Here is a 13,539-nt window from a genome sequence, read left to right as displayed (position 1 = left end):
TTGTGGCACCACAAGGCACGCAGCCGCATATCACCCGTGCCAGCCCTCACCTCCCGGCAACGTCGCCGCATTCTCAGCCACGCCATCTGGCATGCCCGCCGCTCCCCAGAACACTGCAGCGGGTGGGGGGAGGGGGCCGTGGGGCAGGTGCCCACCCAGAGCCAGGAAGAAGTGGCAGGTCCCCCTCCCCCAAGGTCCTTTAGGACTTGAGGTGGGGCAGGGGGCTGGGGAAGGGGGGTGGCAGGTGCTTTTATGCTTCAGGAGGAAGCTTCGAGCATCCCCAACTGACGGAACAGGCACCGTCTGGGCAGTGCCAGCCTGCCCCCCTCCCCTCCCCACCGCGCAGCTCCTGCCAGGAGCACAGGCCCTCAGAGGGTCTCCAGAGTCCTGCCCTTCCCCTCGAACCCGCAGTGGGGGCGAGCAGACAGGCCGCCCCCCCTCGTGGGCCCGCTCTCGCCCTCCGCCTGCCCGCCCGCCGCCGCCGGGGAGGCCGCCGGGCATGGCTCTGCGGGCCTGGCCAGGGACAGGACACCTGGCTTCTCATCCACCTGCTCCCCATGGCTGGGCACTTCGGTGGGAAATCAAGTCCCCGTCCCCCACACACTGGCCCCCGCCACTCTTATTTGGGGCATGGCGGTGGCGGCGGCGTCCGGCGAGGTGTCCTCCGGGCGTCAGAGCGGAGTGGAGCCTGCAGATTTGTGTGTGTGTGTGTGTGTGTTTATTTCGGTGGAGCAGGGGGTGCAACGAGAGCGGCTTTCCGGGAACATCCCTCCTGCCCTCCGAGCCAGATTCCCCGGGACTGCTCAGGAATGCCGGGTCCCGGGCCCGCGCCCCGCCGCCCGCTGCCCCCCGGGGCCGGGGCTGCACAAAATGGCCGCCGCCCTGCGAGCAGCCATCTTAGGCGCCCAGACTGGGGCCTCCCCCGGGACGGGGTGTGTCTCCATGGGAACTCGGCTTCCAGCTCCCTGGAGGGGGGCGGCGGCGGAGACGGGAGTCCCCCCCCCCGCCCCGCCCCAGCCCCGGCCTGGCCGGGGCGCCCACCACCCCCCTGCCCCGCGCGGAGACCCGGGGGGACTGGGCCCCTCACCAGCTCCCTTCCCCCCATGCCAGGGGGAGGAACAGATGGCATCTCTGGGTGTCCTTCTCCTTCTGTCTCCTTCCTTCCATTTCTGGCTCTTTCTGTCTCTCTGTCACCGCGTCTCTGCGTCTCTGGGTGCACCGAGAGGAGCACGTATGTCCCCGCGTGTTCGCGCCCGCTCCCGTGCAGGCGGACACGTGTGTGTTGTGCCTCTTTCGAGCCCATGTCTGAGGCGGGCCCACCCCACACCTCCCTCTGTTCCAATTTCCCCCTGTTTTTTTTTTTTTTTATTGTATCTTCTAAAAAAAGTTGAAATGTGTCGAGTGAGAAACACTTGTTCCATTTTTCTGAAGGGAGAAGAGACAGGGCCAGGAGACAGACCGCCCGGGATGGAGGTCCCCACGCCGCCAGGCGCGGCCCCCACCGTCTCCGAGGGGCCGAGGGGGCTTCTAGGCCCACAGCGCCCATGTCCTGGCCGCCGGCAGACGGGGGAGGACCAGGCGGGCCTCCCAGGGCTCCCCCATCCTGGGCGAGGGTCTGCCTCCCACCTGGAGCCGGGAGGGCCCGTGAGGCCGGACCAGAACCTCAGTGTCCAAAGGCCGCGGGGGTGGGGGGCGGGTGTCTCTCGACCCCAAGGAAGCATTCACTCACTTCCTCGCCCATTCTTTCACCCAGGAATTCCACAAGCATTCAGTTCCTGCACAGACAAAGCATTCGCCATGTGTGGGGGGCGGTAGGTGCAGGAAGTTAGCATTGTGAAGCATGTTACAATTTACAAGGTGCTTTCATACAAACGAGAGCTGGCGTTCACTGAAGGCTCACTACAGTGCGGCAGCTCTGCGAAATGTAGCACAATTACCCCCATTTTATAGGTGGAGAAATCAAGACTGCAGGACGTTATGCAACTTGCCCAAGGCATTCCGCATCCTTTAAAGCCGATGAGTAGGGCTGGCCAGGACTCAGAGCCCAGGGCCTGCACAGGTCACCAAAACGCCACGTGACCCGGAGGCTGCAGAAGGGCCGGGTGTCAGGAAGGAAGACTCCGCCCTCAGTAAAGGGACAGGGGAGCTCTTGAGGCTGTTCCCAAACTTGCACGCGGTCCTGGCCAGCCTATCTGGTCTCTGCCTCACCTGAGGCCTACCCTTTGGCGTCCCTCTCTGCCGTGGCCAGAGTGCCCCAGACCATCTGCCAGAGGCGGGATTCTGCCTTCTCAGACCAGATCCATGAATGGAGGAAAACGCACCATCAGCTTCTCCTGCTGGGAGAGCACCGAGGCAGATTGCCGGGCTGTGCAAGGAGCACCGGGCCGGGCATCCAGTCCCTGGCTCCTGCTCCTCACTCAGGTGCTCCTGGGCGAGCTGGTGCCCTTCTGTGGGCCTCTGTGGCAGGAGGAGTGGGGGCTGTTCTTTCTGAGGCTCTTCTTGGTGTCAATCACGCGCCTCAGAGAGCCGGGGACAGCACCAGGCCCCCTTCTCCAGGGTCTTCTCGGCCATTCATTGGGTGTGACTCTATTTAGAACCGAGCTCATTCTACCAAGCACCAGATCCGTGTCCTCCCGGCCCCAGAACCCCTTCGGAGGCTCCCAGTGGGAGAAAGCTAGATCTGTCCAGATCAAGGGCGAAGTGCCCCCACCCCCTGGCTCTGCGCCACCACAGTGCCTGGCACATGGGTGGCACCAGCGTGTTTGTGCTTCAGGTACGACTGAGGCCGTCTGTGTGTACGTGGTCTGGAGGGTGGGGCCGGGGGCCGGAAACGTGGTTCTGAAACACACAGATGCCTGAATCAGGGCTTGAGCAACGGTCTTTTTACACCTGGCTGTGATTACCTGCTCACACACACGTGTCTATGTGGGCAGGGGTGTGGATCCATTTTCTGCACTACAGAGTGAGGAACAGGTGTGTGTGTGTGTGTCTAAAGTTACATGCCTCAGCCCGTGCCTTTACATCTGTGTCTGGCCCAGAGAGAGGGCTGAAAGGTGAGCAGCAAGATAAACAGCAATTTCTTACCTTCCTGTCAAGACACTTGTCTGACCCACCTACCCTTGGTCACTCTCAGGGCTGCTGGACTTGACTTCAGTATTTTAAGTTTTGGGTTTGTTTGTTTGTTTTTTTCCCCCAGGGGGAGGAGAATGCTTTAGGCAATTCCCTTCCCCCTCAAATAAGTGAGTCCCAAGGCCAGGAGAGGAAGATGCGGGTGGGAGGGCCACTCGTCTAGCAGGGGGAGGGGATGTTGGCAGGTGAGGAGCGAGAGTTTCTGGGCTGGGAACCCAGACTGAGGCCCTGTCCCCCACCCCCAGATGGTGGGCGCAGAGGCTCATCCTGGGGATTCCCCTCCACTCCACCCCGACATAATACACCCCTAAACGCGCAAGGGAGCCTCTCCGGCGGCTGACTCCGCAGATAGACGCACATGTCCCCGCAGACACACACACACGCCCATGCAGAGGCACAGACATCCAGGCAAGTCTTTCCTTCTCTCCTTCCCTCGGTTTGAATTCCGTTCAGCCACATATGTTGTGTGTGCGCGCGCGGGTGGGTGGGGGAGGGGCAGACGAGGATGAGGGATGGCGTGGTGCCAACATCTACCTATGGGGCTTGGGCCAGGGACGCCCCCACACCCACCCGGGGAGGGGGCCTCAGCTGTCCCTTTGTGGTCAAGGGGATTCTGGGCCGGTGGGGGGGGTGGGTAGACAAGCAGAGAGGTCCCTTATCCAGACCTGAGGTCTGATCCCTGACCCACCTTTGGGGGCCTGCAAGGGAAAAAAAAATGGACAGAGCGAGACCCTGGAGGGCGCATAGAATTCGGGACCACCACAACCCGGGCAGTTCCAGCCTTGCCACCCCATTGTCCTCATGTGGGGGCTCTAGATCCAAGGGGGGGCCACTCCTCCCACCTCCCTCTCCATCCTGGCTTTCCCTGCGTTGGGCAGGAGGGGAGGGCGACAGAGATATTTATTTATTTCCTTTATTTATTTAATTTTTTTTTTTTTTTGGAGTAGAGAGTGACAGATGGCGGCGGGTCCCGGGGGAGCCGGCTCTCCCCCAATGCAGACGCATGCCAATCACCGTCTCTCATGTGATAGCTGCTGCCCGTGACGTGCCAAGCCCATATGGCCTGGCATAGAGGCTGGTACCCCGCCTGGTAGAGATGCCACACTCGCTCCGCGGCTCGCATGGCGCTCTGAAGACGCCGGCGCCCGCCGCCTTGAGGAGCCGCTGCCCCCGCTCCCTGAAGATGGGGGAACAATGAAATAAGCGAGAAGATTCCTCTTCTCCCCCCTCTCTCTCTTGCCCCCTCCCCCTCCCCTCCCCTCTCCCCTCGACTCCTCTCCGAGGTAAGTTGTCCGAAATGGAGCTAGGTCTGACCCGCCGGCTGGAAGGGGGGGGGGCGGGGGCCGGCTGCTCCGGCCGACAGGAGGGTCCCCAAGTCCCCCCTTCCTGGGAGATGCCCCCTTATGGGGTGAGCCTCGGGGGCGCCCCGGGTTCCTCTCCCCCAGGGGCTGCAGCTCAGGGGGCCGGGGGAGGCGTCTCTGCCTGCGCCCGGCTGGGGGGACGCAGGATCAAGGAGGGGCCGCGGAGAGGCTGAGATGGGACCCTCCCCGGTGGTTGTCCCGGAGGAACCTGCGACCTTTCCCCATTACCAAAGGAAAAAAAAAAGGAAATAAGAAACAGAGGGAGAGAGAGAAGCAAACAAATTTGGATTTGTTCCCATCAATCCCGAAATACAACGAGATCTGAAGAGCTTTGTGGGAAGGAGGCGATCTGAGCAGGGGAAGGGGGTCCCCGGCCGCAGGGGAGACGGACGGGGCTCGCTCCTCTCGGTCTCCTCCCCGCGCCCGGTTCCTCCGCGCTCGCCGCCCGCGCCCGCGCCGGGAGCTGGGGACGCACGGTTAGAGGAGACGGTCCACCCGCCTCTGGAACTGAGGCTGCGGGGATGGGGGCCGAGCTGCGGGCGGCGCGCGGCCAAGTTGCAAATTGGATTAGGGAGCGTGGGGGTGAGAGCCACGGGAGGGGTGGGGAGCCGGGCGGAGGGGCCGGGGGCCGCGGGAGCCGCGGAGCCGGGCAGCTGTCCCCACCCGCAGCCGCCCAGCCTTCCTCGCCGCCGGGAGAGAACAGGCTTCCAGGGAGAAGGCGCCGCCTCCCCCGGCGACGATGTCCGCTCCCCAACGCCCCTGCCCGGCCCCCGCTGCGACCCCGAGAAGACCCCAGCGTGGGGAACGGCCCCGGGTTCGGGCGCGGGGCGGAGCCGGAGCCCGGGGCTGTGCGCAGGGCCTGAGCCGAGGTCTCCGGCTGGCGCGCGGCCCGGCCGGGGCTGGGTCGGCTCTGGGCGGGGCAGGCGGGGGAGGTGGGTGTCCGGTGCCCCCTGGGCGAGAACCCCCACCGGACTTGGGGTGGAGGTGGGTTGAGGGAAGGCGTCGTTGGCCCCAGCAAGCCCCTCACTCTGTGCTATGTCTCCCCTTCCCGCCCGTGGGGCGCCCTCAGGCACCATGCTGACCCGCCTGTTCAGCGAGCCCGGTCTCCTCTCGGACGTGCCCAAGTTCGCCAGCTGGGGCGACGGCGACGACGACGAGCCGAGGAGTGACAAGGGCGAAGCGCCGCCTCCGCCCCCGCCGCCGCCGGGGCCCGGGGCTCCGGGGCCGGCCCGGGCCTCCAAGCCAGTCCCTCTCCGTGCGGAAGAGGTGCCAGAGGCCGCGCTGGCCGAGGTCAAGGAGGAAGGCGAGCTGGGGGTCGAGGAGGAGGAGGAAGAGGAAGAGGAGGAAGGGTTGGACGAGGCAGAGGGCGAGAGGCCCAAGAAGCGCGGACCCAAGAAACGCAAAATGACCAAGGCGCGCCTGGAGCGCTCCAAGCTGCGGCGGCAGAAGGCGAACGCCCGGGAGCGTAACCGGATGCACGACCTGAACGCGGCGCTGGACAACCTGCGGAAGGTGGTGCCCTGCTACTCCAAGACGCAGAAGCTGTCCAAGATCGAGACGCTGCGCCTGGCCAAGAACTACATCTGGGCGCTCTCGGAGATCCTGCGCTCGGGCAAGCGGCCGGATCTGGTGTCCTACGTGCAGACGCTGTGCAAGGGCCTGTCGCAGCCCACCACTAACCTGGTGGCCGGCTGCCTGCAGCTCAACTCGCGCAACTTCCTCACGGAGCAGGGCGCCGATGGCACGGGCCGCTTCCACGGCTCCGGAGGCCCGTTCGCCATGCACCCCTACCCCTACCCGTGCTCGCGCTTGGCGGGCGCGCAGTGCCAGGCGGCGGGCGGCCTGGGCGGCGGCGCGGCGCACGCCCTGCGGACCCACGGCTACTGTGCCGCCTACGAGACGCTGTACGCGGCGGCGGGCGGCGGCGGCGCGAGCCCGGACTACAACAGCTCCGAGTACGAGGGCCCGCTCAGCCCCCCGCTCTGTCTCAACGGCAACTTCTCGCTCAAGCAGGACTCGTCGCCCGACCACGAGAAGAGCTACCATTACTCTATGCACTACTCAGCGCTGCCGGGTTCGCGGCCCACGGGCCACGGGCTGGTCTTCGGCTCGTCCGCGGTGCGCGGGGGCGTCCACTCCGAGAATCTGTTGTCTTACGATATGCACCTTCACCACGACCGGGGCCCCATGTACGAAGAGCTCAACGCGTTTTTTCATAACTGAGACCTCGAGCCCGCCCTTCTTTTTTCTTTGGCCTTTACCCGCACCCCTGTCCCCAGCGCCCCGAGCGCAGGGGCACCCTCACCTACTCTGGCGCCGGGTGCGGGGTGCGGGACGCCGGTCCCGCCGCTCTCCTGGGCAGCGTGGTCCTCTTAACAGTGGGGGGGGGGGCCCTCCCAGGGGCCTCGCTTCCCCCAGGGGACTCGCCTTCTCTCTCCCCAGGGGGTTTCCTCCACCTCTTTCCCAGGGAGATCTTCTCCAGGGAGCCCTCTCGGGGCACTCCCTGGAGACCCCCCCCTCCCCAACCCCTACACTTAGGTCCCCTTCTCCCCTTTCCCCTGCAGGCCCGAGACGTTGGTAAGGAGGCAGCGGAGCCGTGGGATGGCGTCCCTCCCCTTATTGTTATTACTTGTAAAACAGACACCGAGCTGCCGAGGCGGAAAGGAGCCGGCGTCCCCTCCCTCCCGCAGGGGGCAGAAGTCAGGGTGCCCCAGCCTGGACCTGCAATGCCCTCAACCCCAACCCCTAGTCTCAGCGTTTTGTGATTTTAATTTTGGCGGGAGGGAATGTGAATTGAGAGAAAAGCCAAGACCATTTGTCACTAGAATCTGTTTTTCCCTTTCCCTTTTTTAAAAACAAACCAACATACAAAAAAAAAAAAAGTTAAGAGGCAACGGAGGCTGAACGCAGAGTCCGGATCGGAGAAAAAAGCAGTAAGAACTTTTAGAAGCAATAAAAGGCAAAAAAATTACTACTACCAATAATAAAAAGACACAAATATCTATGCAAGGAGGTTCTGCCTGAGCCTGGCGGCCCGGCCCGGCCCCGGGACGCCCCTCCCGGCCCGCGGGCCGCGCCGCCGCAGCGCGGATCTGTGCACTTTGGTGAAGTGGCGGCCGGCGCCGCCCCCTCCTCCTCCCCAGGTTCTTACAATCAGTGACTCGGAGATTTGGGGCCCCAGTGCCACTGCCCTCCCCCGCCCCGTCCCCGTTGTGCGTCATGCTGTTTTTTAAAAACCTGTTTCCAAATTTGTATGGAATGGCAAACTAAACTGTTGGGGGGGTCGGTTTGGGGAGGGAGGGTCTGCATGAGAGACACACACGCACACCACACCGCAAGCATCCACAGGCCGGGCGCGGGCGTCCGGGGGCAGGGGGTGGGGGCAGTCGCGCGGCTCTCCTCCCCGCAGGCACCTCTACTCCTTCCCGCGGTGAGGGTGGAGGCCTCAATCTGGGGGCAGCCCCGCCCCCGCCCGACTGCGCCCCGGTGGGCGTCAGAGGCCCAGCGATTTCCGGTGGCTGCAGAAGGCATTTCTGTCGGAGTTGTCCTCTTGGCTCAGGCTGGCAGGTGGGCAGGGAGAGGGCTGAGGGCTCCTTCTGGAGGCTGCCCCCCCAGAAAGGGGCACAAGACGAACCTCTCCCCACCGGAGGCAGGAAATCAGGCATCCAAACACTCGGTGCAAAATGCAAACCCACAGGCGACTCACCCACACACGCACCCACACACTCACACCAACTTTACCTTCCTCTTGTAGCGAAGATTAAACTCCCGTCGGACACCCGAAGTGCATTGCGTGTTTCTGTTCAGTTTAATGACGATTAATAAATATTTATGTAAATGAGATGCAAAGCCGGACCCGGTTTCTCACGGTGGCCTCATTTCCTTCCAGGGATTGAGCTGGGGCTCTGGGTGATGGAGACAGAGTCCAGCGACTGTGCAGAGGCCAGGTGGAGGGACCCTGGACATTCCTGGGTAGGATTCCCACCCTCCAAACCCCCTCACACCCACCCACTGGGCACCCAAACAGTCCCCCTATGCCCCTCCCGGAACTTACACGGACACACATGCCCCCCCGGCACAAAGCACTGCACTCACGTCCTTACACTCCTCATTTCCCAAACACGCACAAGCACCTCCAGTGAAGACAAAATCTTCCTCGTTGAAAAATGACCGAGCTGGGAGCAGCCAGTCATCGCACAGCCCTCTGCCCACTGGTGCACGAAACAAGTGTGCGGGAACAGGCAGCCACTCCAGCCAGACAGGGATATTTTTAAATTAAAAATAAAAACGATAAGGTCATGAGGGTGAAATATTAATGGAGACGTTGTTGTTTTCAGTCTTAGATTTGTATTTCAGTGGCCTCGGGGGAATGGGCCACGTTTAGCCTCAGGCATGCTGAAGCATGTAGGGATGTTGATGAGGCTGGCGGAGCACCCCAGAACGCTGTGAGGGTGCCTGAGCCTCGGCACCCAGCAGGCAGAGCGGAGCGTGACCTGGCCGTGAGCTTCCCCCTGACGGGGCGGTGGGCGGCCCCCAGGTCCACAGCCCCCTCCCTGCCAGCTGAAGCTCCTCACAGAGGGAAGTCCTCGACCTAGGGGAGAGCCAGAGGAAGGGCACCATGGGGCAGCCTGTCTTGCCCCAGCCGCTTCCGCTTGTGTATCTCAGACAAGGTGGCCTCGTCGGTCTCCTTCCCCGAGCCTTCAGGGGCAGAGGCGTCTCCGAATTGACTCCCCTAAAAGGACGTCCCCGCCTCAGACGCCGGTGCCCAGTGGACCACTGGAGTATTTGGGAAGGGAGCCAAGTCCTACAGACCCCCATCCCAAAGCCTGGATACACTTAGGACAACAGGAACCCCGCTTTTTCTAATGCTGCTTACTTAAGTTGCTGTTTAAAGAGACACTGTTGCTTGTTTTAGGGCTGCGATGGAGGGGGGAGGGTGCTGGAGTGTTGGGTTTGAGGCTTGGGTTCAGGCGCACCACCTTTTCAAGGGTTGGCTCCAAGATCCCAAAAGGACTACGCCCTGAGAAAAGTGGAGACAGGAAAGGTGGTTAAAGGATGAAACCCTAAATACGAAAGGTGAATTGGGTTCCACTGACCTTCAGCTCCGTGGCTCCCCTAAATGACCTCTCAGTCTCCTGAGAGAGTCGTGTCCTCCCTCCCCCTCTCCCGGAGCGCGGGCGGAGCAGGGCCCCAGCCGGGAGCTGTCCGACCCCGGGGTGCTGACTCTCCTGCAACCTCTCACTTTCCCTCCACAAAGGGAGGGAGCGTGAACCTGGCCCCCCGACTCCCCCGACCCCTCGCACTGGGGTGGGGTGGGGCAACCAACAGCTGGAGGCCCTTCCCAACGCACTGCCAGGATTCTGGGTAAAATTTGCCCCATTTCCCCCCCGGGAACTTCATTGTGATTACTTTAAAAATTCACCGCCTTCCCTGGAATTCTCCTAAAATCGCCTCTCTAGAGCGGGATTAAGAAGCGGGCCTTCATCTCCAGAATTTGCTCCTGTTGGTAGTCTAAGAGGATCTTATAGACTTCTGAATCGCCACTATTCTTGGGAGAAAGCTGTTGACCCATCTTCCTTCTCCCCCGTGTCTTGTGTGGAACATGGAGCAGGGTGCGCACGCCAGACCCAGATCCAAGGGAGTCTGGTCTGCTGGTGGCCTGGGGCATGGGGCAAGGCCAGGCAGGGGCAACTGGGGGAAAAGCCACTCAGCACCCATCCTGAGGCCCGAGGCTTAACCTGCTCTGGAAGCAAGGTGGATTGAGCTTCTGTCTTGCTCAGCTGGCTCCCCATAATCCCCTCTGGAGTCTGGGGCTGGGTGGCAGCAGCATTCAGGTGGCTTGGGGCTGGGGGGAGAGGACCCCTCCGTGGGGCTCCCCTGGTCAGAGTACAGACCTCTAAGCGTCGTGCTTCAGGCTGCCCCACGCGGCCGCCTTCTGTTTGCAAAGCCTGGTTCCAGCCCTTTTTGACAACTCTTGGGCTCTGTGTCTGTGGTCCCCTCAGGTGAATGGGGGTGCCTGGGCCCCTCTTTGGTGGGGATCCCGAGTGCCTTGGCTTTCTGTGGCTCCCCGCCCACAGCAGACACCTTCCTCCCAACTCCTGACCCTCCCCCGCCCTCCCTGCACTCTGGCTGCACTCTCTCCTCGCCTTGCCCTCCTCCCCGGCACTCAGCGTCCCCGGCAAGGCGGCGAGATGAGCACGAGAAGAAGATGTGCGCGGACACGAGGCCCCAGACTGCCCCTCGCAGGCCCTTCCCTCCTGCTGGCTCTCCCGCTTGCCCTCTCGCACACAGACAGAAGCTCCAGGAACAGAAGGGGGTGGGGGGGGGAGATGGCAGGAGGGGGCCAGAGCGGAGGGGAGGAGGGGGCGCGAGGGGAGAAGTCACAGAGAGGACGCCCTCCTTGCCCCAGCCTGGGCGGCGGGGGTCTCCGAGCACACAGCACCTGGCTTGGCTCCAACCCCAGGGCTGTGGACGTGATGGCTGGAGCCATTGTTGGGGGGGGGCGTGTTTTTCCCCCTGATTTCCCCACTCCCACCCAAAGTCCAGTGTTTGGGAATGACAGCAAACCGGAGATGTCTCTGAGTCCAAGGCATTTGTCTACCACGGAGAAAGGGAGGAAAAACCATTGCTGCTTCTCCCTCTCCGCTTAACACCGCCCCAGCCGTGACTGCCACAGTCAGCCCCGAGGACTCCCAACGGGCCCCCAGCTCTGACTTCAGCACCCAGAGGGGCAACCGGTAAATAAGCCGCTACGTGGGGTCCAGGTAGACGGAGCCCCGCTGGAGTCGGCAGCATAGAGACCCGGACACTCCCCGGGCTCTGAGGGGCCGAGTCTGCTTCTCTCTCTTCCTTCAGGGGGGAGTCCGCCCAGATGTGAGCACAAGGCTCTCCCCCGGAGGTCAGAGATGTCACTCCCTCCTGGGCGACCTGTGTTTTCCCCTCGTCCCCAGAATCTCTAGCATGAAAGTACCTGCTCCTCAGAGGAATCTGTCGATTTGAGGGGACAGTGAAGCTGGAGGGTAGTTCCAGATCCCACAGTCCAGCTCGGAAAGGAAATGAGAAGGAGGGACAGTGCAGGCCAAGCCTGACCAGCCTTGGCCTCGACCTGCACCCTCAGGCTCCCGGTGTGGCAACAGGGGCCGGCCGGCCCCCAGCGGCCCTCCCCGACCAGCTCCCGCATGCTCTGAAGAGGACCCATCTTTGTTACAGGTGCCTCGGCCGCCAGGACAGCCTTCCCGTCTCACCGTCCCTTTTTCCCCTTTAGGACTGGGGTGCCCAGGCTCTGGTCACAGGACCAGGGGAGAGGGGATCCCCTGCGAGCTGTGAGAAACCTCAGAACCCTGCTCCTCTTCCAAATCCGAAGGCGGCTTCTGTCCCTCATCTTTATAAAAATTCTTGACAGTTTTCCTGGGTGAGAAGTGGTAAGGAAGGACACAGACACCTGGTGGGTCTGTCTGGCTCTCCTAAACTTTCTCCTCTCTAAAGCACCAGGACGGAGAGAAGCGCCCTCCCACCGGGAGTGCCCGCAGGGGAAGACCGAGAGGAGAAGGAGAGCGAGCGGTTTCTGGGGTGGGGGGTGGGGGTGGGGATGCCAAGGGCTGGGGGCCTCAGTCCCCCAGTGTCGGGTGGGAACCCGGGGCGCTGGTGAGAGAGGATGAGGAACCCCCTGGACGCGGGCTCTGCCCAGGGAGCTGGGGCGTCGCCCTTGGGTGGAGAAGCTGCCCAGATGCGCGCCCGGGTGTGGCTCTGGTGTTGCCAACTCGCCCGCCGGCTCCGGGGCAGAAGCGAGGCTCGGTCCCCGCCCCCCCTCGACAGCCCGGGGCTGCAGCTTCCACACCCGGAGCGTGTGCCTGGCCACCGGTCACTCGAACCTTTCCCTCGGCCTCTCTCCACCTCTGGCGGCTGTCTCATTCTTTTTTTTTTTTTTTCCCCCAGAATTAATTGAATTAGGAACGAGTCTTTCCCGGGCGCTTCCGCCTCCCGCCCGAGGCTGCCTGCACTACCAGGAGGCCCAGGCTGCGAGGTCAGGTCCCGCCAGGGCCCGAGGAGCCCCCAAGTTCTTTTGGGGACCTGCATGCCAGTTCCTACTCTCGGCCAAGTACTCGCCAAGGGCACAGCTGGGCGGGGTCTGGGCAGTCGGCCCGGCTTGGGACATCTGTTCTCGCCAGAGTCGCATTAAAGGCGAGGGGTGGGGGGTGGGGGCTCGAAACCAGCCCCTGGATCCCAAGCGGACGCCCGTCCTCTCGACCGCAGGCGGCGGCAGCAAGGGACGGCGGGCTCGAAGAGTTCCTTCTCTCCCCTTGGGAAAAGAGAGAATAGGTGTGGGGCGGGTGGGGTCTTCCCTCCTGCCTCCCTCTCTCCGGCCCCCCAGTCCGATGCCACCAGGGGCCTCGCTGCTGCAGGGCAACGGGGTCCCCCGGCCCCACGGGAGCTGCTCGGGAGCTCCCGGAGGCGCCGGCGCGCGGGATCCGCTGAGGCTGCGGCCGGCGGGACGTGGAACGGATCCCGCTTGCAGCGAACTCGCGTTCGGTTGGGCTACGAAGCCGCGGCCGGGGGAGGGTTACAAACAACTCAATTAAAACATCGAAAACATTTGGGTTTACAGGAGGGGGAGGGCGGAGCTTTAAAAAAAAAAAAAACTAAGAAGAACCACAAAGCCCCTAAGCAAAACCAAACCCGAACCCTTAACTACTGATCATTTTGTTCCAGAGACAGAAAAATCTCTCAGATGGTTCTCCCCTGGCGCTGCCACCCGAGCAGCTCCCGCCCGGCGAAGCCGGCGCCCGGACCCCCCTTCGCCACCTCAGCGCCCTGGCGCCAAGCCCAGGTCGCCCCCTGCCCACCCTGCGCGCGCGCGCCCGTGCCAGTCTGTGCCACTCAGCCGGTGCCCGGTGCCCGGTGCCAGGCGCGAGGGGAAGGCGGGGAGGAGCCGAGGCTCCAGCTTAAATTCCATGGCATCTGTTCATTATTATACAGTGAGGATTTTTATATGGACAGCTAAATTAAAGACAGATTTTTGCCAGAATTGCAGATCCCATAAAAATGATGA

The 13,539-nt window shown here is 62.9% G+C and overlaps 1 protein-coding gene across 1 annotated transcript; it reads left to right on the top strand.

Moving 5' to 3' along the window:
• Positions 1-4,199: 4,199 nt before the first annotated feature.
• Positions 4,200-7,295, top strand: NEUROD2 (neuronal differentiation 2). The gene is made up of 2 exons (XM_045837102.1): positions 4,200-4,412; positions 5,560-7,295. The coding sequence occupies exon 2, from the start codon at positions 5,565-5,567 to the stop codon at positions 6,711-6,713; it is 1,149 nt and encodes a 382-aa protein (XP_045693058.1). The 5' UTR covers positions 4,200-4,412; positions 5,560-5,564; the 3' UTR covers positions 6,714-7,295.
• Positions 7,296-13,539: the final 6,244 nt, after the last annotated feature.

This window comes from Phyllostomus hastatus, unplaced genomic scaffold (assembly GCF_019186645.2).
Source record: "Phyllostomus hastatus isolate PE091 unplaced genomic scaffold, TTU_PhHast_1.1 phas_contig_210, whole genome shotgun sequence".
NCBI classification, from domain to species: domain Eukaryota; kingdom Metazoa; phylum Chordata; class Mammalia; order Chiroptera; family Phyllostomidae; genus Phyllostomus; species Phyllostomus hastatus.
The sequence above is the reverse complement of the archived record's forward strand: the minus strand, read 5'-3'. Positions and strand labels throughout refer to the sequence as shown.

Bases quoted from the DNA above. Each gene is read 5' to 3' on its own strand.
- NEUROD2 (XM_045837102.1), top strand. From the start codon at position 5,565: ATGCTGACCCGCCTGTTCAGCGAGCCCGGTCTCCTCTCGGACGTGCCC.